The sequence below is a fragment of the Zea mays genome, chromosome 1, assembly GCF_902167145.1.
Source record: "Zea mays cultivar B73 chromosome 1, Zm-B73-REFERENCE-NAM-5.0, whole genome shotgun sequence".
NCBI lineage: Eukaryota > Viridiplantae > Streptophyta > Magnoliopsida > Poales > Poaceae > Zea > Zea mays.
The window spans coordinates 82,212,297-82,235,479 of record NC_050096.1 but is presented as its reverse complement, the minus strand read 5'-3'; the positions used below and the strand labels follow the sequence as shown (position 1 = coordinate 82,235,479).

The following is a 23,183-nucleotide window of genomic DNA, read 5'->3' as shown; positions in this document are numbered from 1 at the left end:
AAAAAAACACTCGACAAATTGGGTGTTTGCCTAGTGCCAGACACTAGGCAAAGAAAACCACTTGATAAACTAGTGTCGTCATCTAACACCATCCACCAACCGTTAACGTTGCCGAGTATCTGACTTCGACACTCGGCAAAGAATGTCTCTTTGCCTAGTGTCGGACTAGAACACTAGGCAAAGAGGCACTTTACCTAGTGTCTTATTTTGACACTCGGTAAAATAATTTTTTTCTTTTCTTTCTGCTTCCAAACTTTTTATGATGTGTTTCTATAGCACTTAGAACTACATGTCAAGCTTTGGTAAATTTTTTGAAGTTTTTGCTATATTTACTCAATTTATTTCATTTAATTGAATTTCTTTTGATAATTCAAATTTGAACTGCAAGTCATTTGCATGATGGAAAAATGATATTCATGTTATTTATCATAATTTAAGACCTTATCGAGTAACAGACTATAAATTTTAAACATCATGTTCACGAAACATGACCACAAACTTACGATCCAGTTGTTTTTTAATTGTATAAAAATCAAACAAAGTCAGAAAATCATTAAACTTGTCGAGATGTCATGATATCATATGTGGAGGCTGTGATAAAAAGTTGACAAGGTTTCATACAAGTTTGACACGAATGATAGTTACCACCTAGTCGGCCTCTACATTAAATCATTAAACTTCTCTCTCAATTCTTTGGTTTGTAAGCATTGTACATAAAAACTTTTATGGAATATTGTCAAATTTTTATCATAGCCTCCACATATGGTATCATGACATCTCGACAAGTTTTATGATTTTCCGACTTCATTTGCTTTTTATGCAATTTAAAAACAACTAGACCACACGTTTGTGGTCAAGTTTTGTGAACATGATGTTCGAAATCTCTGGTATGTTACCGGATAAGGCCTCAAATTATACTAAATAACATGAATATCATTTTTCCATCTATTTTTCCATTATGCGAATGACTTGCAGTTCAAATTTAAATTATCAGACGAAATTCAATTAAATGAAATAAATTTACTAAATATAGCTAAACATTTTTAAAAATTATCAAAACTTTACATGTAATTCTAGGTGCTATAGAAACATATCATAAAAAGTTTGGAAGCAAAAAAGAAAATAAAAAAATATTTTACCGAGTGTCAAAAAAAGACACTAGGCAAAATGCCTCTTTGCCTAGTGTCCTGAACTGACACTAGGCAAAGTGTCTGTTTGCCTAGTTCCTGAACTGACACTAGGCAAAGTAAAAATGGGTATGTGCACAGACTAGTCGGCCAAGCACACCAGCTCCAGTTCACATCAGTGACAAGTGGGGTCACGACTCACGAAGCCTGGACTTGGGTGAGCGACCGGTCCAACCCTAGCATGGCGGTGGCGGCGGCGGCGGCGGCTTCGGATCCGGCCTTGGCGCTGGCCGACGGCGAGCTTCTGGTGGTGGCTCCGGTTCTCCTCCATATAGTACTCGAGTGAGTCCCTGCACTCCAGTCTCCCCCGTCGTTCCTGCTCTCCCGGCTTCTCCTCCTCCTCCGGCCGACCGACGTGCTCCTATGCGAGTTGCCCGGCCGGTCGCTAGACTGAGCCATGCGGAGGTGGCAACTAGCTAGTGACGGTATCTGGTAGTTGCTTGTGCTGGTAGCTAGTGACGGTAGCTGGTAAGGAACGATTATAGTAAACTAGCTAGTGACGGTAAACTGACGAAGGAGTTGTTTGGTAGGTTGATTTTCTTCCCTTCAAAATAATTGTTCCGCTGTCGTTATCAGTTTACGGACCTCGCTGTGGCCGGTAAACAAACAAAGCCAAATAATTGTTCCGCCGTAACATATTACGCTGGCAGCCAATTTCATGGTGGCCTCTTTTCTGGACACTGTTATCATTCAGCTAATAAAAAGATCATGTAAATTCAGAGAGAGAGCATCAAATCATCCTACAAAATTCAAAATAACAGAACAATTCACAGGGTTATTAGAATTTAATGCATTTGAGCTTTTGAAAGTGCTTTGATGCAGAGTTATTTAAGCCAATTTAATGCATTTGAGAATAACAGAACAATTCACAGAACAATCGTCCTAGTGCTTGTGGAGTCAGGGATGTCACATGACGGAGGGGGAGGTAATATGCCTGATTTTTTGTTACTATATGGGACGACAGAGGAACTATTAAAGTCTAAATTTTGGAGCACTTGTGTTTCTACATCCAGCAGCTGATGTAATAAGTTTGGGGTGCTGCCACCTTTGCTGCACCTACTAGTTGCAAAGCACTCAGGGTTGAAATAGGATTAGGATCTGCAACCTCTAAGTGTTTAAAGTTTAACAAAGCATCTAAACTACTTAAGTGGTCTGAAACGAATACCTTGGAAGGAGCAACAACATGATGTTGCGGTGTTGCATGGTCGCCGGATTTCATGTCGCCAGCAGGATTAAAGCTTTCTTCTCCCTCCGACCCTTCCACTACAGCTGGTAACCACACAACAGAGATGAGGGGCCTCTTTTCTAGACACGAGAGATGAGGGGGCCTCTTTTACTTGGTTCTTTTTACTGGAGTGGAGCTAGAGTATATTACTAGTATTGTTTTATATTGTTTTTACTAGTTGGTCCCTACATATTCTCTTACAAGCATTTAGAGAGTAGGAACGTTGTGTAGATGCAATTGTTGTTTATGTTACTCTCTACTATATATGTTAGGCGATGAAGGACCGTGAGTGGATGTACATGGGTCGCTCAGGTCAGGGTCAGGTCACCAATGAATGGATCAACAAGACTGATGCTTTCTTGGAACAAGCATTTGGTGAGGCTGCTAAAGGAGCGAGTAGAATTTGTTGTCCCTGCAGTAAATGTGCAAACAGGAAAAGACAAACAAAGAAGGTCATGGGGGAACATCTTTGGTTGAATGGATTTACAGCAGACTATTCCCGTTGGATCTATCATGGTGAAGCCGGTCGAATCAGAGAGGAGGTGGTGAGACCACGCGTTGAGGATTATGATGATGACGCTGGGGTAGCGGATATGTTAAATGACTATCACGAGGCACAGTTCGCTGAAGGATGCATGGAGGAGGAGCCAGAGGCAACCACAAAGGCGTTCTACGACATGTTTGCTGCGGCATAAAAACCCCTTCATGACAAGACAAATGTTTCTCAATTGGATGCCATTGGACGCATAATGGCGTTAAAGTTGCAGTATAGCCTGAGTTGAGACAGCTTCGATGGTATGTTGACAGTTATCGGTAGCTTGCTTCCAGAGGGTCATGTTCTACCAAAGAGCATGTACGAGGCACAAAAACTTCTTCGTGCAATCAAGATGCCATATGAGCAGATACATGCTTGTTCGAAGGGGTGCATCCTATTTAGAAAAGAATACTAGGAAGCAAAGTACTGTCCAAAGTGTAAATCCTCTAGGTTCATGGAGGTAGACTCTACTGATGGCCAGAAGAGGCAGCTTGACATCCCCATGAAAATCCTACGGCACCTTCCGTTCATACCTAGGATCCAGCGGCTATACATGACCGAGGAATCCGCGAAACAGATGACATGGCACAAAAATGGCAAACGATACAATCCCGACAAGATGATACATGCATCCGATGGTGAAGCATGGACCCACTTTGATTCCGTTCACCATGTGAAAGCCGAAGAGGCTCGTAATGTACGTGTTGCGCTTGCCACAGATGGGTTCAATCCTTATGGACTAATGGTTGTCCCATACACATGTTGGCCTGTGTTCGTTATCCCCCTCAATCTCCCCCCCCCCGGCGTATGCTTTCAACGACAAAACATGTTCTTGTCGTTGATAATTCCTGGACACCCGGGGAATAAAATGGGTGTGTATATGGAGCCTGTGATTGATGAATTGGTACGTGCTTGGGAGGAAGGGGTGTGGACATACGATCGAGCTACAAAGAAAAACTTCAAAATGCATGTTTGGTACCAGTACTCCATGCATGACTTCCCAGCGTATGGGCTATTCTCTGCCTGGTGTGTTCATGGGAAGTTCCCATGCCCAATATGCAAGGAAGGTTTGAGGTTCCTTTGGTTACAGAAGGGTGGCAAGTATTCATCATTCGACAAACATCGACAGTTCCTTCCTCTTAACCATGCATTCAGACTAGACATCAAGAACTTTACGAAAGATGTCATAGTGACAGACCACCCACCTACAATGATGACTGATGTTGAAGTTCGTCAACAGATAGATGGTCTCGTGGTCAATCCAGAAGGTGGTTTTATGAGATATGGTGAGCAACATATGTGGACCCACAAGTCGGGCTTGACTCGGCTCCCCTATTATGATGACCTTCTCCTTCCACACAATATTGACATGATGCACACTGAAAAGAATGTCGCCGAGGCACTTTGGGCAACAATCATGGACATTCCTGATAAGTCAAAGGATAATGTAAAGGCAAGAGTGGATCTGGCAGTGTTATGTGATAGACCAAACTAAGAGATGAAGCCGTATAGTAGTGGAAAGACATGGAGAAGGACTAAGGCCGATTTCGTCCTGAGCAAGGCACAAAGGAGGGAAGTACTAGTATGGATCAAGACATTAATGTTCCCTGATGGGTATGCGGCTAACCTGAGTTGGGGGTGAACTTATCTACTATGCGAGTCTTAGGGATGAAGAGTCATGACTACCACATATGGATTGAGCGGCTTCTTCCGACGATGGTTCGAGGCTATGTCCCTGAGCATGTCTGGCTAGTGCTTGCAGAGTTGAGCTATTTCTTCCGCCAGCTTTGTGCCAAGGAGTTATCTTGGATCGTGATTGCAGACTTGGAAAGGATGTCATCGGTGTTGTTGTGTAAGTTAGAGAAGATATTTCCACCTGACTTCTTCAATTTGATGCAACATTTGATTTTGCACCTCCCATATGAGATGTTTAAAGGTTCTTCGAAAGAAATATAGAAATAAATGCAAAATTGAGGCTTCCATTGCAGAGGCATACATTCTAGAGGAGGTGTCGAACTTCACAACAACATACTATGGTGACAACCTCCCTAGTGTGCATAATCCACCCCCTCGTTACAATGTTAACGAAAATGAATCGAACCTTAGCCTTTTCTGTGGGCAACTCGGAAGCGCAAGTGGTTCGACCACTAAGACCTTGAATCATCAAGAATGGTACCTTGACGAAGTGACACCGTACCTGCAGTAAGTTTTCAACGAACCTTTTTAAGTACGCCTCAACCAGTACATGATGTAGTAAGTTCTCAATTATGCATGATGCAGAGAATTTCTTTCTAAATTATGGCGTGGATCAAGGGATCCTACACCGCAGGAATCTAATATCCTTCTTAGAAAGGGTGCAGGAAATGGTTTGCCCGATTTTATTTCTTGGTTTAAACAGAAGGTACCGTCCAATCTAGTTATTGATTTCATTTCTGAAATGTGCGAATAATATAACGATATATTTTGCTTGAGCTCACAGGGCCAAAGAGATGTGTCTATGAGTCCCGAGTTGAGACAGGTTGCCGATGGTTTTGCCTATAGGGTCAGGTCATTTTCTGGTTATGACATAAATGGATATCATTTCCGCACAACAAGCTACGAGCAGAGTCGACCTAATAGAAAAACTACAAGTTCTGGAGTTTTTACGCCTGGCCTTGATGGGGTCGAGTATTATGGAATAATTGAAGAAATATACGAACTCAAGTTTTATGGTTCCAAACCTCTTAATCCTGTCATATTCAAATGCCATTGGTTTGATCCTGAAGTAACGAGATGGACATATTCTAATCTGGGTCTAGTCGAAATTCTACAGGATTCTGTATTACCAGGAGACGATGTCTATATTGTGGCCCAACAGGCAACACAAATTTATTATCTCTCATATGCATGCCAAACCAAAGAGCATCTTAAGGATTGGTATGTTGTGCACAAGGTATTGCCTCATGGTAAACTACCTGTCCCAAATGATGAAGATTATAACTTAGACCCAAACACATATGACGGAGAGTTCTTTCAAGAAGAGAGGCTAGAAGGGAGGTTTGAGATAGACTTAACTGGAGCGATCGAAATTGAAGTAGACATTGAAATGGTTGTGGATGAGGAGGGAGATGAGGTGCAAAATGTGAAGGACTTACAAATTCTTGAGCAATTACATTTAGACAATGACAATGACAACATTGATTCTTCAGATAGTGTTGATTATGACATGGTTGATAGTGATGATGATACTTATGATCCAACTAATCCTGATCATGAAGATTATTTCTAATCAATGTAATATTATGTTATTTTGTAATTATCTTTTATTTATTTTGCATCTATTTATAATTACGCCTTGTTTATATGTGCTTATTAGTTTAGTGTTCTTAATTGCAGATAATTGAATAAAGATGGTGGGCGGTGGGATGAGGAGAGTAGTGTCGCTTTACCAAAGGCCGAGGTTTGTTTTACCATCAGAGAGGAGGAGGAGGAGCACTCGCAGGGCGGACGCAGAGCAAGCGCCTCCCGCCCCGTCATGTGAGGAAGAGCAACTGCCCTTGGAGGCTGAGGAGGCGCAGAACGATGCCGAGGAGGCACAGGGCGACGCTGAGGAGACACAACAAGACGTCGAGGGGGCGACAGTAGGAGATTCTACTGCCTCTGGTTCATCGAGCGTCTACTTGCGAGGTCCCGCAAGCCTCCCTAAGCGACTGATACCTCTTGAGAGACGTCCGGTGATTCAACCCGAGGGGGAAAGGTGAGTAACTTTAGATGTTATCACTACTACTTCATATCAAGGTTTAAAATAGCGGGCTATGCAAAATAGCGGCAACATTTTTTAGGCTACGAGGCTACTGACTGACAATAACACAATCAAAGTTGGAGTTGTACAACCATCCAACAATAGTAGCATATGCAGCAATGCAGCATTCAATCAATAGCTGACACTGTGACACCTTAGCAAACACCAAACAGCGAGCAACAATAGACTGGAAAGCAAGTTAATAAAGTGGTAAAGCCTTAAACAAACAACACAGAGGCCAAAAGAGTTTAGCAGCAAACAGTTCAATAGTTCCAACTTCTAAAATACTACTTACTACAACAGCAAACAAGTAGTTCATTAGTTCACCAAGGTAGCATTGTAGCAAGTTAGCTACATAATACCATGATCCAGACATCCAGTACATAACAAAATGATTATTAGTGCAATAGTGTAAGTGAACTACTACTAGTGCATTCTATTCATCAAACACATAGTTATCCGAATCAGAAGAATGAAAACTTGGGGACTGTTGAACTTTTCTTTAATATCAGGTTCATCATCATTGCATTCATTAATATCAATGAGCTTCCTTGTCCTTTTCTTTCTTTTAGGTTGAACTTCTCTCTTCCTTTTTCCCGTTTCTATTGCTGTCCTTGATGACTGACCTTGTGCATTTGTGGCTTCAATTGATGCAACTCTAGTGATCCACTCATTGCCACTATCTTCTAGGATATCAGGAACCTGCTTCTCAATTGGGTCTCTTGATTTGTTCTCTTTTTTTGCTTCAGCTTGGAGTTAAATTTGACAAACACAAGGTCCCTCATCCTATCATGGAGAAGTCTGCTCCTTATCTTTGAGTCAACCTATAAAGTTTTATAGAAACCATAAACATTTTAGATAAGTACATAAGAGACAGGTCTACTGCTCTAGTAACAAACAATTATGAAAATTGCACAATCTGTTCTTACCTTTTCAAAATCACTCCAATTCCTTTCACATGCTGATGAGCTACATGTTAAGCCTAAAATTTTTATTGCTAGCTTTCTAAGATTTGGAGAACTATTTCCATGGTTCAACCACCATTTAGCTGCATAAAAAAGTAGAGTATCAGTATTTAGATTGGCTTAATGAATACATGTGAAATTAGGCTAATGAAAAAGAGAAGTCAGATTTTCAATCACCTGGATTAAAATTTTCATTCCTCCTCTACCTTGTGGCAATCTCTTTTCCAAAAGATCCCATCCCATCCTGGTACATGTTGAGCTCATCCATTATCTTGTCTTGGATTTCAACCTCTTGAACCAGCTTATTATCCCACCTCTTATCAATAATTTCCCAAACAGTTTTGAAACGAAGTTCAACATTGTCAAATCTTTTGGCAATATCATTCTTTGCATCCAACAAACATCCATATAAGAAAATTGACAGCACAATCAACATTTTTCCAAAATGTATCAGACCTCACTATTTTGCTAGTGTTCTTTCCCTTATCCTTTTTCAAGTAACCCATTTCATTGAGTTCATCTGATCTAAACAACTTTCCTAACTCTTTCTTGTTGTCTAACATGCTTTTCAAATTCAAATAGGCTGTAGCAAAGGAATGTAGTCAAAGATCTTGCCTTCACAATTGTTTCATCTACTTTCTTAATCTTTCCTATGTCCTCAAGCATTAGATCAATAGTGTGGGCAGCACAACCAGTCCAGAAAATTGAAGGTCTTTTTGCCTTTAATAGGGCTGCTGCTGCCCAATTAGGGCTAGCATTATCAGTGACCACTTGAACAACATTTTTCTCCCCAATCTCTTCAATGCATTTGTCAACAAGATCAAATATGTACTGACCATCTTTCTTAACAGATGAACAATCTACCGAATTCAAGAAACAGACCCCATATGCATTATGAACTACAAGATTCATTACTCCTCTTCCTTTCTTATCTGTCCATGCATCAGTCATAAGTGAGCAGCCTTGGAAGTGTTACTACCAAAGTCTGTAAGAAAGGACCACTCATCTCATATGCACTAGGTCCTTTCAAATTTCTACCTAAGTCTCCAACTGCTTCAAGCATGAGTGCAAAGCTTGGAAGTGTTACTACATTGTGTGGAATGCTAGCTTCATAAAAAATTGACAGATATACTCACAAGCTCTTTCTCTCCTCTCTTCCCTTTTTTGAGTTGACAACTTAGTTTGTACCTTCTTGCCAAGGTTGGATTCCTTATTTGCAATAATACCTTCCTCTGGAGTCCTCTTACAGAACCTCTCTATAGGACCACCTTTAGAGCTGCTTGGGTTCATAATAACAATAGAATTGAGATCTTCACTTGATGCTTCACCCTGTGAGTGATTTAAGTTAACTTTAGCTCTAGCCATTTGTCTATCCTTTTCTTTCTTTTCCTTTTTTCCAATTTTCCTTGTGAGCAATTCATACATCTCCTCCTTCACATCAGTTGGAACCTTTTCACATGCAACAACATTGCTTCTCTGTTGTCTGTCCAAAAATGTATATTATTTTTTATTCGCACTTTTTGTAGCCCCAAAAATTCCTAGTAATTAGTACATTATTCACTACGACACTACTTAGTAGTGGATAAAAAACTAAGAACGTGAATTAGGAATAAGAACTATCGAACTTGCCTTGCTATTGGGATTGGGGCATATTCATTTCAATTCTTGACTTCTTGTGTCGCTAACTTGCTATTGCCTGTTTCCTCCTTGATCCTTCCTTGCTCGATTTTGACAGATGACAATTAACAACCCACAGCCGCACAACAAGTAGCAGTAGTACTAGTACGTACGCAAGCAGGCAAGCAGCTAGTTATCAGCTAGAAGCTAGGAAGCTATTTGGCCCACTCTAGAATTCAATGTATTGCTCTATTTTTGGCCCACTCTAGAAAATAGAAATAGCGTCAGCTATTTGGCGCTAGCGCTATTGTATTTAGCGGCGCTATTTTCAGCTATAGCGCCCGTAGCGGATATAGCGCGTGAAAATGGTATATCGTAGCTTTTGGTCTCCCAAAACGCTATAGCCAGGCTATAGCGCCGCTATAGCCCGCTATTTTAAACCTTGCTTCATATAATCTTGATATTATATGTTCAAATTCAAAATAGAAACTAATAATTTTCTTAATCACTTGGGCAGGAACTGGTCGACTGTGGTGAGTGGAGGTGCTCACACACGCCGAGTCAATGGCATACTCGGTCTTCTGTGCAAGGAACACTTCCCTGGAATGGTTGAGTACGACGGAGTGATGGTGCCAGCCTACTCGTTCGACCACTACGCCATTGCCCCCGATGCTGAAGATCGAGTCAGTAGGGTATTCAACAACAAGGCAGAGCGGGTGAAGCAAGAGTTGTGGGTAAATCTTTCTTATCCCATATTGCTCAATACATTGCATTTGTTGGACATTTTTGAAATAATGAATGGATGCATCGTGTTTGTATATATAGGATTTCTACAGATGTCAGGAGGGATATGAGGGCAGGGCAGATGCGTTGGCTACCAGATGTTGTAAAAACTCATCGTAGATATGCACTACGAGGCGCGCATCCAGGCCATCATAAAATACCATGGGACCATCCTTAGAGAGAAGGTCTCCAAAAAGGACGCAAGAACCATGAAGTTGACTCGGGACCAGTACTTGGAGGTAAATACAAAACATTAATACCGATTACTTTTGAGATTAGGTAGCCTTAATTTCATCTTCTCATATATCATGTACTTGATTTTCTATAGATGATTCCTTATTGGTGTGCCACGCATCCCGGGTGTTGGGAACGAATGGTGGACCAATGGTGCTCAGACGAGTGGGAGGAGGTGCACAACACTTGTCGGGATCGACGTTTGATGATGCCAGGTGTACCACACCATCAAGGCAGTCGCAGCCTCAACGGATACGCACAAGCATGGGTATGTGAATTCATTTATTTATTGAAACACTCAATTATGCATAATTTCTAATCATCTCGCTGGTTTTCTCGTAGTCGGTGTCACATGGTGGACAGACTTGTTCCATCTTCAAGGCATTTGCTATGTCCCACAAGGCCAAGGCGACGTCCGACGTCAACTATAACCCAGAGGATGGGCCGGAGGTGTACAACAATGGAACCATCCACAGTCGCCTCAGTGAGTACACATCGATGGCAAGGGAGGTCCATGGGTCTGAATACGATCCGAGCACCGAGGAGCTTGACGCAGAAGTTGTCATGAGGGTTGGAGGAGGCAAGAAGCATGGACGCTACTGGATTTGCGACGGTGCAATCGACTCAGCCGCTACTCCCTCTCTATCTCAGATTCGAGCAAGTAGCACGAGCGCGAGCCCAGCCATACAACCTCGGCAGGACACTTCACAGCATCGGATACAAGCACTCCAGGTTGTTCATGCTATATTCATCGTTCATTGAAATATTTCTTTTCTATGCATTATTTTAACATTTGAGTGAAATATTGCAGAACCAACTGGTAGAAGAGAGGAGGGAACTCCAGGTTGTTCATGCTATATTCGTCGTTCATTGATAATATATCTTTTCTATGCATTATTGTAACATGTGGGTGAAATATTGCAGGCCCAACTTGAAGAAGAGAGGAGGCAACGTTTGGAGTTGGATGCGAGGATGAGGTCCGAGCAGCAGAGGACGGAGGACATTCTTCATTACATACAGTCTGCAACGGGTGTAGCTCCACCACCTTCGCTATTCACTCCAAATCCACCTCCATCTCAGTTTTCCACTCCTGTGAGTATGACTGTTTTAGTTTGTATGTTCATGCTTAGGGTCAAACCACTGCACTAATTGAAACCTAGTAGAGTATGAAAGTTTTCATTAAATATAATATATATTTATCTTGTCTCACACATGTAATGCCTTCTCATTTTTGCAGAATCAATCGGCGGCATCGAATGATCCTCATGTTTCACCAACTGAGCCTAATTGCGTGCGTCGTTTGTGAACTTATTTGTGAGATATGTATTGTCGGTGATATATTGTGATCTTTGTGAACTTATTTGTGAGACATGTGGACTTATTTGTAAGACATGTGGACTTATTTATGAGACATGTGAACTTATTTGTGTTGTTGCTGCTTTACATGTGATGTTGATGATATGTATGTGGTGTTTGATATGTATTTTCTGTCTGTTTTGATGGAATATATACAAATAAATAAAAAGGGTGGCTCTGGTCATTTTGCCTAGTGTTGCACTCGGCAAAGAGGGTCTTTGCCGAGTGCAACAACCATAGTACTCGGCAAGGTAAGAAGCGAGGGTAGCCTGGAAACACACTTTGCCTAGTGTTACACTCGGCATAGGAGCCTCCTCTGCCTAGTGCTGCACTCGGCAAAGGGGTCGCCTCTGCCTAGTGCTGCACTAGGCAAAGCTTCCGTTACCGTGCCTTCCGCCGTCATGAAAACTTTTCTTCACCGAGTGACGTGTGGCACTAGGCAAAGTGTTTGCCGAGTGCCCGAGAAATGACACTCGGCAAAGACACTTTGCCGATTCCTTCGTTATCGACTTCTCTTTGCCGAGTGCAACACTAGGCAAAGCGTTTGCCGAGTGCAAAAGAGGCTTTGCCTAGTGTCTGTGGCACTTGGCAAAGAAGACGAGTCCTGTAGTGCTTGTTCTCTAGTTTTCTTCTCTTCTCTCACGCGAGGAGCAAGAAGTTGAATACTTGAAACATACAGAATTTCCAAAATAGAATTTCCGAGTATTTTTGCCCCTCTGATAGTTTCAGGTTATCTCGGCTATCATGTACACCCAATTTTCAACTAATTATGAAGCTATATAATATGAGAGTGGAAAAATAAGGTATTTAAAATAGTTTGGATACAAACCCTTAGGACTGGTTTGGCGAAGAGAATTGGAGGGATTCTATAGGGGAGGAAATCTCCTACTATTCAAATTTGAATAGCAAGGAATTTCCTCTTCCTCTATAGATCTCTCTAATTTTTTTTATCATCAAATCAGCTCTTAAGCTAAAATCAAATACAATCACTGATAACATAGTCGTACCAGCGAAAACTTATGGCTCGAGGATTGAGAAAAAAAGAGGCGTCGGACAAGACGGGCACATTGTTCACCAGGACCTACGCCAATCGTTCGTACGTGACAGCAGATTACACATACATACCTGGGTCATCAAACGACACAGAATTCGGGTTGGAATAGACGAGGCGGCTCTTCAACACCCGGAACGGACAACTGCGGGCAATAAAGAACATCCTAGACTAATGTTGTGGATTCATTTATGGGCTACCACCTCTAGTAATGTTGTTCGGACTGCTGCAGTTACAATTTATAGAGATAAAATATTGTAGAAGTCGCAACCACAGTCGGATTAAAGTCACAGCAAACCGCAATGAACAAGCCAAACAAGGTCTGATGATGCTGAAAGTGGGTTGCTCATAGATTTCATGACTCTTTGTAAGAGAAAGAGATAGACCAAGTATTAAATGTACAGCTTGTATTATGAAAGACATATTATATGAAAAAACTTTTAGTTGGTTATATATAATATGGCAACACCATAAAACCTACTATAGATTATATTATTAAACTTGCTCTAAGTTGTTAGTAATCAGTCAAGATTTGTTCGGTTCAAAGTAGACTGAGGCCTTGTTCGTTTCCGTCGGATTGCATCCGGAATCGTTCCAGCTAATCAAAGTTTATATAAATTAGAGAAGCAATCTGGTTAGGAATCGTTCCGACCCACCAATCCGACAGAAACGAACAAGGCCTAAAGTGGATTAAATCCATTGCTACTCAAAAGAGATTTAATCCATGGATCCCCATTCAACCGAACAAGACAAGGTCTAATGGTGCTTATTTCCTGAGTTTGTTAAATACTCCCTCCGTTTCGTTTTAGTTGTCGCTGGATAGTGCAAAATTGAACTATCCAGCGATAACTAAAAAGAAACGAAGGGAGTATCAGTTATTGGGCTTATCCCCTGAGTTTGTTAGATAAGGCCCACCTGTGCTATAAAAGAGGTCGTAGTTAGTACTAAGGAATTCATCCAAGAAGTTGTACCTGCGATGCAGCTGCTTGGTCACCGTGGTAAATCCCCGGTTCAGTTCCGTTGATCAGATCCGTCAACGATCTCACCGGAGTCCGGGCGTTCTTCTCAATCCAATCTGCTGCTTCATTCATCTTGGAGTGCTTCATTCATCTTGGTGCACTCCACCAAGACCTAGTCGAATCAACCGAGTCCCTATCAATTAGACTGTTTGCGGTATAACAAAAACAATCTTCGTTTGTTAACCTCCATATACAAAAATTAATCCTACCTTCTTGACGCTGCCATTGTCTGCAATTATGATAATCTGGTTTCTTTAGTCACATTTTTTAGAATCACTTGAGATCCAAATGGGGCCTCAGTCAATTTATCCCAAGTTAAACTTCTCTAGTTTAAACTAAATTTCTAGGAAAACAAATCAACGTCTACAATATCATATTGCTTTTTTATAAAATTCTTCATTAAGAACATGTCTTGATAATGCATTTATTTAGATCTATAGATGTTAATGCATTTCTTCCTAAGAACTTGGTAAAGTCGGTGAAGTCAAGTTGAGCTGAATCCATTGCTTCATATCGCACAAGTTCAGACCAATCACATTGTTTTGTTAATGCTAACCTCTGCTTACACCAAAAGACAGTAAAACAATATTACTCTGAGTCACTGGACAGGGGCTACAAGATTTATCTTAAGATTCCAATAGGCTAATTAGAAAACCCCAGAAAGTCCCTGGATATCAAAATCTGTAATGTATGGTCATATTTGTTTTATTTGGACACCATCAGTGGCAGGTCCCAAATGTTCATACTAGAAACACCGGTACCATGATGATGCTTTGTTCTGGCAATGAATGGACCTGTAAATTTCAACAACTGTTTCTGTAAAAAAAAAAGTCCAGGAAGAAGAAACAACTGCTGAGATAATAATCAGAATACACAGTAACACAGCTACCATATTAAGGTACTTTTGATGTTTGCACGATGGTAGAATGCACAATCAAGCACTTAACCATGCACCAAGAGAAAAGCACTAGACATAGCTGTTACAAACGCATGGTCTAGTCTTAATCAGAATAAATAAATAAATAAATAAATAAATAAATAAATAAGGCCTTGTTTGGCAGCTATGAAATTATTAAAAAAGATGAGAAGTACTATCTAGTTCTTTTCATAACATTGCTAATAGCTATTATTTTTCACTTATGAATGTTAAAACAGAAAACAGCCCTCTAGACAACAATTAAAAATGAATCTGGGATCATGGTTCGTTCAGAAAATGCTAAGGCCTTGTTCGGCAGCTATGAAATTTTTCTGGGCTAGTTTTTTCCACTTATGGATTGGGTGAATCCAAGTCTTTCAACCAATCCCTTGTGAGATTAAATCCCAAAACTCAATCAATTAATGTTTGTTCGTTTATTCCATATGGATTAATATCCCAAAACCCAAACAACTATTTTTGTTTTTATTCCATGTTGATTAAATCCCAAACTTAAATACTAACAAAAGCCAATAAAATCAACAAAATTTAAGCATAGAACATTTCATCTCTATAGAAATTTAAGCATAGAAAATGTCATCTCTCCATAAATTTAAGCATGTCATACAATTCTCGACACATTTATTTATTTATTGTTCAAATTGAACATGTTTTAAAGATGTGTCAACTGGGAGGACTTGACTTTCGCTTTCTCTAGCGATGTTATTAATTGGACCCTGAAACACACAAGCTGAATAATCATTTATATGAGAGACAATTTAAATTTTATTAATTCCATGCTGCTGCTACATTTCTGATCTAATTCAGAGAGCAACATGATTGGATTGGATAAACAGATACATGGTCCATGCATGAATTAGTAGTAATTAGACCAGAAAAGTGTAGGAGCAGTAATAAGGAATTAATAGAAATTTAAATTCTCTCATATATTATTTGTCTCGTGTGTTTCAGGGTCCAATGATAAAGATATTATCAGCATCGCTAGAGAAGGCGAAAGTCAAGTCAAGTCAAGTTCTAACAGTTGACAATCTTTAAAATGTGTTTAATTTAAATAAAAAATAAATGTATCAAGAATTGTATGACATGCTCAAAATTCTAGAGAGATAACATGTTCTATGCTTACATTTCTAGAGAGATGACATGTTCTATACTTAAGTTTTTTGAAGATGACATATTCTATGCTTAAATTTTGTTGATTTTATTGGCTTTTGTTGTATTTAAGTTTGGGATTTAATCCACATGAAATAAACGAACAAACATAGTTGTTTGAGTTTAGGGATATAATACATATGGAATAAACGAACAAATATTAGTTGATTGTGTTTAGTGATTTAATCCTACAAGGGATTGGATGAAAGACTTGGATTCACCCAATCCATATGTGGAAAAAACAAGCCCAAGAAAATTCCATAGCTGTCGAACAAGACCAACATTTTCTAAACGAACCATGATCTCAGATTAATTGTTGTCTAAAATGTTGTTTTCTGTTTCAACATTCATAAGTGGAAAATAATAGCTATCAGCATTGTTATGAAAGAACTAGATAGTACTTCCACTGTTCATTTAAGCGATAAAACGTGATTAGGAACTAAAACGTCCGAACGTTCTAACAAATTAGCGTAGAACGTCCGTTTTGGACATTTAATCGGCGTTTAAACGTCTGAAACATGTTTTAAGTCGTTTTAAACGTTCTGAGGACGTTCTAGTCATTAGTGGGCCTTCCTGGGCTTTAGGTACTCGCTTCCAGCCAGCGCGTCCTCAGCTAGCGCTGGATGCCGCCCAGCGGCGCCTGCGACCGCAGACCGCGCATCCTTAGCCAGCGCTGGAGATCTCCCGACCGCCCAGCCGCGCCTGTGACCGCCCTCCTGCCCTGAGGTACACCGCCGGCCCCCCTCCTCCCTCTTCCCTCCGCCAGTCCGCCCACAGGCTAGTGCACCGCCGTGCCACAGGCCACTGCCCAGTGCCCACTGCGCCGCGCTGCCCGCCCAAGCTCCAGTGCCCATTGCGCTGCCCGTCCAACCAATCGCCGCTGCATCCACTTGCTGCTGCTACCCTCGACGGCCCAGATCCATCCACTGCCCTTGTGCCCCTCACAGTGAATGACCTCTACGGCTAGGAGTGAGGGGTCCCAGCCACTTCCCACTGCGTCATAGACCGTCGGCCTCTGCGCTGCGCCTCACCTCTACGGCCACTCCGCAAGACCAGCAGCCAGATTTGTTGATTTTGCTCACAGTGAATCAATCTCTATTTGCTCACAGTGAATTTCAATGGCAACAAATAGCGAGGCATTGTCTGTCGGTCAAAGTAATGACTCCTATGACCCACTCAAAGATCAGTCACGAAGACCAAAGTCAAATGATCCAAGATGGAAATATACATACTATGTTGAGGCGGGAAAGCGAGAGCTGATTCAATGTGCTTTGTGCCCCAAACAAATAAAAGGAGGTATCAAGAGGTTGAAACAACATCTAGCTGGTGGCTATGGAGACATTGTCAAGTGTCCTAACACTACTAGAGAGATTGCTAAAGAGATGAATGAAGCTTTGAATAATGGGAAGCGGGCTAGGCCGTTGTACCTAGATGACGATGTAATGGAAGATGAAGCAGGACAAGATGATGATGTCCAAGTTATGGGAAGCAGGTCAATGTCAGCATCATCCAAGGCTTCCTCATGTACTGTGCCAAGTTCTAGAACAGCTGCCAAAGAAACAAAGCAATTTTCCAATTGAAGCCCCATCCAATTGCAGCTCCAAAGAAGTCCATTGCATCTATGATTCGACGAACTCCTCAAGAGGTTGTAGCAGAGAGACATGCAAAGAGACCTGCTCAAACTACCATAAGTGCTACCATGAAGCCTAAGGAAGAAATAAATTTTGTTTGTTTGGAGATAGCCAAGTTTTTCTATGAGTGTGGCATACCATTCTCAAAACAAGAAAGCATGTCTGAAACGTATCATGAACATTGTGGATCGACGTTGGGCGAACCAAATGGATACCCCATTATATGGAGCAGCACAATATTTGAACCCTGGAAAATTCTACAACATCAAAGCAGGTGATGATGAAGGCTATGTTGGAGAGCTAAGGGGTTGCTTTAATGATGTGTTTGTCAAAATGGTGGTAGATGAAGATCTTAGAGAGAGGATTGATGCCCAAGCTGTTCTTTATGAGAACCAAAGAGAGGCATTTGCAAATCCAATGGCTATAAAAAATGCACAAACAAGGAATCCATGTAAGTATTCTAAAATTGATAGTCTACCCTCCATTTTTAGCATGTAACATATAATCTTCTTGTTCTTGCCATTTTAGTTGATTGGTGGCTTGCATATGGTGGTCGTACTATTGAATTATATAAGTTTGCAAGACGGATTATTAGTCTTTGTGTTTCATCATCCGGTTGTGAGCAGAATTGGAGTACATTTGAATTTGTAAGTGAGCTAGTCAAATTATTCAATTTCTATTCGCCACTACTTTTTTATCCTCAGTTCTTCATTGGTTACTTTTATTTGCACTTGTAGATGCATACCAAAAAAGAGGAATAGGTTAGAGCACAAAAGATTGAATGACTTGGTATATGTTTCATACGACAGAAAGATGGCTGATAGGTTTCAAAAAATATGTGAGGAAGGGAAAACTTTGATCCTTTGATTTTAGAAGACTTTGATTGGGACAATGAATGGGTTGATCCATTAGCTAATTCTTCTCATGTTAGCAATGCTCTTGGAGATGATTTCAATTTATCATGGGACCAAGTTGATGAAGCTATTGGTGCATCTGCACATCTCAGAAGTCGTAATTTTCCTAGGAGAGCTGTTGGTGGCTGGGTGAGAAGGAATGAAGACCTTGAGGAAGAGGAGACTAATCTAGCAAATGAAGATGACGAGGATGAGGAATATATTCTTGATGATCTTGATGTGGAAGATGAAATTGAAGGAAGCAAAAGTGGAAAAGATGGTGATGATCAAGGCGTGGATGCTCATGGTCTTAATATTGATGAGTTCGATGATGGTTATTGATCATGCATAAAAGTTGTAACTTGTGTGGTTGACCTTGTGTTGTTGAACTTGATCTGTTTCTTTTTATGCTATTTGGTTTGTGAACTCAACTTATGTATGAACTTATTCTATATTTGAAATTATATGTCAAGTCTGAAAAGATGTTTCAACGTTCGTTTAAACGTTAAAATGTTAAAAAGTTGGTTCATAACGTTTTACCGCTTTAATAACCATGGGTACTTCTCATATTTAAAGAATTCTTAAGCACGTACAACACTTGGAAAATTTACTCCCGTTGTTTACCAAAAAAATGTTATTTTTGACAAGATTTGGTCAAACTTAACTACAAACATCAGTAGCTAACAGTTTGGGAACAAGTAGTTATATGTGTAGATATAAGAAAAACCAATGTCTTAAATTTGGAAGTTTTTAATAAATGTATGCTAGAACAAACTAGTGGTCAAAGATATGCATCGAAGACCATGCGAAGTCAAATGTGTAAGTGTTTTTGAAAACTATGTACCTCATTTCTTTACTACAAGGGTAGCAAGTCCAGTAATATCAGGATTCTTGAGCTGCTCAAGCTGCTTCTTCCCACTCCTCAACAAGTACTCGATATGTATAAAGTTCCTACGGTCAACACTCTTTGCCTTGTCACGGAACTCTGCCAAGACAACGGACTCGATCCTGTGGCGCTCTTCAGGGGCCTTAAGACGTGCTGTTCGAAGGAATCCCCTGTACAGCGCCAAAACCTGCTTCTGAATACCAGACAGCTTTGGGCGGGAGGCCATATCGGCGCTGTAAAGCAATCATCAAAGCCTGATACAAATGTAACTACCAAATGAGCTGTTTTCAGACAGTAGACACGTTTTTGTGATGGAGGAGATACCATCGTAATTTTTAATGTATCAAGCATGAAGCAATGGTCATACTCTCCTAGAAAACCAGCTTGGCTCATCAAAAATACCATGGCAGCAGTAGATGTACTAGACAAAGAGAGATGTACGGCCTAATAGTAATAGCCTAATAGGTCATTGATTTGTTTTTTAAGAAAAGGAAAACTACCTACAGTCCCACCTGAATTGGGTACCAAGGACTAATTTCGATCTTGGGACGATGGAGAAGAATGACTTAATTACAATGATAATGCAAATAAGCACCGGTACGGGTTGCAATTATTGTAATATTCAATATACATCTTCACACCCATCTAGACAGATTAGAAACTAATTACAATGTAAACTTGACATAAAATGAATTTGCATAACGTCACGTACCTTGAAGTAGTACCAAAGAATGCTTGCAAACAGATCTGAGAACCAAAAGATAAAAGATTGTGAGCCTTTGAGAACCAAAAGATAAAAGGTTCAGGAGAATAGGATTGACTGGATGAAGCATGTTTACGTATTAGTGTTAGCACTTAGCAGTACATTCCTGCACTGGAAGTACATCACTAGTTTTTCAAGATCAATGAAGCGCAAAACTGAATTTACACGGGGGATTGGAAAACACAAATGTCACGAGTTAGAGCATCTCCAACAAGAGGTCAGTCCTAAAAATTAAAATAGAGTTTGATTTTAAAGTGTTTAGGACCACTAAAATATTTGCAGCTTCAACAATTAAGTCCTACATCATTGTTATTATAAAATAGATCATGTTATTTAAAAAATAAAAGGTTAGAAGTAGTGTACAAAACGAGGATAGTGCTAACACCTGAGAGGCCCAATACTACAAGGTTTTTGGTTTTGGTGTTATAGTACTATATTTCAAGATATAATTCCGTTTAGAACTCCTATCGTAGATGCTTAAGCGGTTAAGCAATGGAGATGGAAGGATCAAAGCGGCAGCGCAATAATTATCACTACAGTTGCAGGCACGATTGCGCGGCCGCGGCCGCCGTGGTGGCGGAGGACGAAGACAGGAGAAGGCGTCTGCTTCAGCGTACGGCGCATGCTGGGCGGCGGCGATCCTAGGCGAAGCCGGCAGCGCGGCGGCCCTATGGGAAGCCGGCAGTGCGAGGATTTGCACCGGCGGCCGCTGCGAAGATCTGCTCGAACAAGGACATCATTAGAGAGGTAACTAACCTATTGTGCTGCCAACCGTGCTTGGAAGAGACGACGAAGAGATTCGGCGCCTGCACGAGGAGATCTCCCAGCGGAGCACCGATCTGGAGGGGGAGGGGGTCCGGTTGCGCCGCCTACGTGCGAGGGGAGACGAGCGGGTGTCGGCCTGTCGGGTCTTCGTAGTTCGTACTCTGGTGAGAGAATGGGGCGCCACAAGAGGAAGTGTGAATTCCTTAAAGGCTTGTTAGCAAGGATAATCATAATCCTCTATTCCTCTTGATATTTATTAAACAGTAAAAAAATCTACTTCTTATTAATTTTTTTAGCTTCTACAATCCTATTAAGGCGTAGATTTTAGCTTCTCCAATCCCCTTAAGGCCTTGTTCATTTATGTCAGATTACATTCGGAATCGTTCCAGCTAATCAAAATTTATATAAATTAGAGAAATAATCTGGTTAGGAATCGTTCCGACCCACCAATCCGGCACAAACGAACAAGACCTAAGTATACTTACTCCCAAACAAGCTCTTAGGATATTGTCGAGCTCCAGAAGTGGCCTCGCGGACGCTCCGGCCCTGAGGCCGGATGGTTCGCAGTGGTAGCGCGGACGGTCCGCGCGTGCGCAGAGTCAGTTAGGGTTCCGAGTTTCTCGCGGGATTAGCTCGGGAAACAACTTATAGTGGATCCAGACCTCCCCTTATATAGATGAAGAGCTACGGCCGATTAAAACCCCAACAATCGATCAAATCAAGTATATTTCTCGTTTTACTTATGCATTAGGAGTAGTTCTAGTTTAGCTCTAGGTTAGTCTTTCTCTACCCCAAATTCTTCGCTTCTATTCGGCTCTATGTTGATTAGAAGTGTCTAGGGTGGCCTGTCGACCCTAGACGAAACCTAGGATCTCTCATCCCCGACGGGGTCCCTCCCGGGAGCGAGATTTAGGCGCCGCCGGCGAACTCCACCGCCCCTCGCACGCGCGGACCTTCCGGGCTCTATGCGCGGACCGTCCGGCCCGCCAGGCAGGGAACCCGAGACCTGCGCCAGGTCGCGGACCATCCGGCTCCTGGCCGCGGACCTTCTGCACCGGTGCAGAGAGCACCGTCGCAGGTTCTCAACGCAGTGGTTGGTGCCCGGATCAGCGCCAATACACTTTTTGGCGACTCCGCTAGGGACAGGTGTCTAGGTCTACTAAAAATCAGGCCCTCAAATGGCCGGTTCTAAAGATCACACCGATATCTCCCCGGACAATATCCTGAAGCCGGCTGTTGAAAGTCTAATGGTCGATGAGCAACAAAAATACGAGGACTACATGCGTCAAGCGAAGGAGAAATTCATATCACAATACACGGTGGATCGCCACCAGAAAGTTGTCAAACATGGAGAGACCGACGTCACATCTCTTCTATCTTCGCTTCAAGTCACCAACGTAAGTAAACCCGACGACATCCAATCTATTAAACAGTATGTAGATCATCAGCAGAATCAAATGAAACAACAGATTGGAGGGTTAGAAGAATCAATTAGAAAATTAACGTGTACGTTGGAGAAGTTTGTTGCTCCTAGTTTTCTATCATACGAAACTAGTAACATGATATCTATGTCCAATACATCGGCGACAAATGGGGATTCACAAACCTAGCCATTATATGGTATGCCGATAAAACTCATATCCAAGGCAAATACCACCACCGTCGTCCGTGCTTGGCAGATCGGCGCCCCTAGACACGGTCGGACCGTCCGAGCTTTTGCCCGGACAGTCCGGCCCTTACGCAGACCGTCCGGCTTTCCCTGCCGGACAGTCCGGGACCGCACCAGGGCTACTGCGTGGCACCCTATAAAAGCGAACACAACCGACCAGTTCGGATGTACCACCGGATAGACCGGATACGCATATGCAAAACCTACTGTCGCACACTACGCACCAAATTATTACACATAGGCCTGCTAATGGCAAAAAATCTAACCCACTCCCACCCATACCCAAATATAATAACTTTGATATCCATCCCACACCCACCCCAAAATATAAGAAAAAAATTAAACCCAACCCATTCAATAATATTATTAACCCCAAATCAACCTGTAATTGGGTGGAAACCTATGGAAATCCCGTGGGTTCAATTTATTGTCTCACTGTAAACTAACTGCATACACATACATTGATACACAGTGACAATTTTATAAGTAGTTTCAATGACGTACAAAAAACATAGTCCACGACATAAAAAACAGTGACAATAATATTATACACTAATAAAAAAACAAGTTTGGTCGATGAACATTTAGGTCTCGAGAAAATAACAAAAAACATCTGTTAAAGATCTTTAATGAATAATTATCTTTTTGGCAAGAAATATAAACTAGCAGCAGCGAAAAGAGTCTCTGATCAAGCTCGAAGCTAGCAACAGTGGAAGGGCACATCTAGGTAGCATCAGAAG

At 41.4% G+C, this 23,183-nt stretch overlaps 2 protein-coding genes across 9 annotated transcripts; one reads left to right on the top strand and one right to left on the bottom strand.

The window, feature by feature from the left end:
* LOC118476021 (uncharacterized) lies at window positions 1-11,770 on the top strand. 2 transcript variants are annotated; one of them, XM_035964038.1, is made up of 9 exons: window positions 1-1,469; window positions 6,323-6,683; window positions 9,828-10,044; window positions 10,136-10,332; window positions 10,422-10,595; window positions 10,670-11,059; window positions 11,139-11,171; window positions 11,252-11,419; window positions 11,565-11,770. In XM_035964038.1, the coding sequence occupies exons 4-9, from the start codon at window positions 10,216-10,218 to the stop codon at window positions 11,631-11,633; spliced, it is 951 nt and encodes a 316-aa protein (XP_035819931.1). In that variant the 5' UTR covers window positions 1-1,469; window positions 6,323-6,683; window positions 9,828-10,044; window positions 10,136-10,215; the 3' UTR covers window positions 11,634-11,770. The 2 variants fall into 2 exon arrangements, with proteins under 2 accessions (XP_035819931.1, XP_035819932.1); XM_035964039.1 differs by having other exon boundaries at window positions 9,828-10,040; window positions 11,565-11,759.
* On the bottom strand, window positions 6,996-20,982 carry LOC100280711 (complex 1 protein containing protein). 7 transcript variants are annotated; one of them, XR_004857390.1, is made up of 7 exons: window positions 20,766-20,982; window positions 19,959-19,993; window positions 19,205-19,500; window positions 13,706-13,865; window positions 7,871-9,176; window positions 7,658-7,776; window positions 6,996-7,552 (listed from the first exon to the last, which is right to left on the bottom strand). XR_004857390.1 is itself a non-coding variant. In XM_035966450.1 (4 exons), the coding sequence occupies exon 3, from the start codon at window positions 19,470-19,472 to the stop codon at window positions 19,206-19,208; it is 267 nt and encodes an 88-aa protein (XP_035822343.1). In that variant the 5' UTR covers window positions 19,473-19,500; window positions 19,959-19,993; window positions 20,766-20,982; the 3' UTR covers window positions 14,233-14,569; window position 19,205. The 7 variants fall into 7 exon arrangements, 4 of the variants coding, with proteins under 4 accessions (XP_035822343.1, XP_035822344.1, NP_001147102.2 ...); XR_004857391.1 differs by having other exon boundaries at window positions 7,871-8,009; XR_004857389.1 differs by having other exon boundaries at window positions 7,871-13,865.
* Between the last annotated feature and the right edge of the window lie 2,201 nt (window positions 20,983-23,183).

Excerpts from the sequence above, each read along its gene's own strand:
- LOC118476021 (XM_035964038.1), top strand. The coding sequence starts at position 10,216 with ATGCACTACGAGGCGCGCATCCAGGCCATCATAAAATACCATGGGACC. Across the intron at positions 10,596-10,669 it reads ACGGATACGCACAAGCATGG|TCGGTGTCACATGGTGGACA; the intron begins GTATGTGAATTC and ends GTTTTCTCGTAG. Across the intron at positions 11,172-11,251 it reads AAGAGAGGAGGGAACTCCAG|GCCCAACTTGAAGAAGAGAG; the intron begins GTTGTTCATGCT and ends GAAATATTGCAG.
- LOC100280711 (XM_035966450.1), bottom strand. The coding sequence starts at position 19,472 with ATGGCCTCCCGCCCAAAGCTGTCTGGTATTCAGAAGCAGGTTTTGGCG.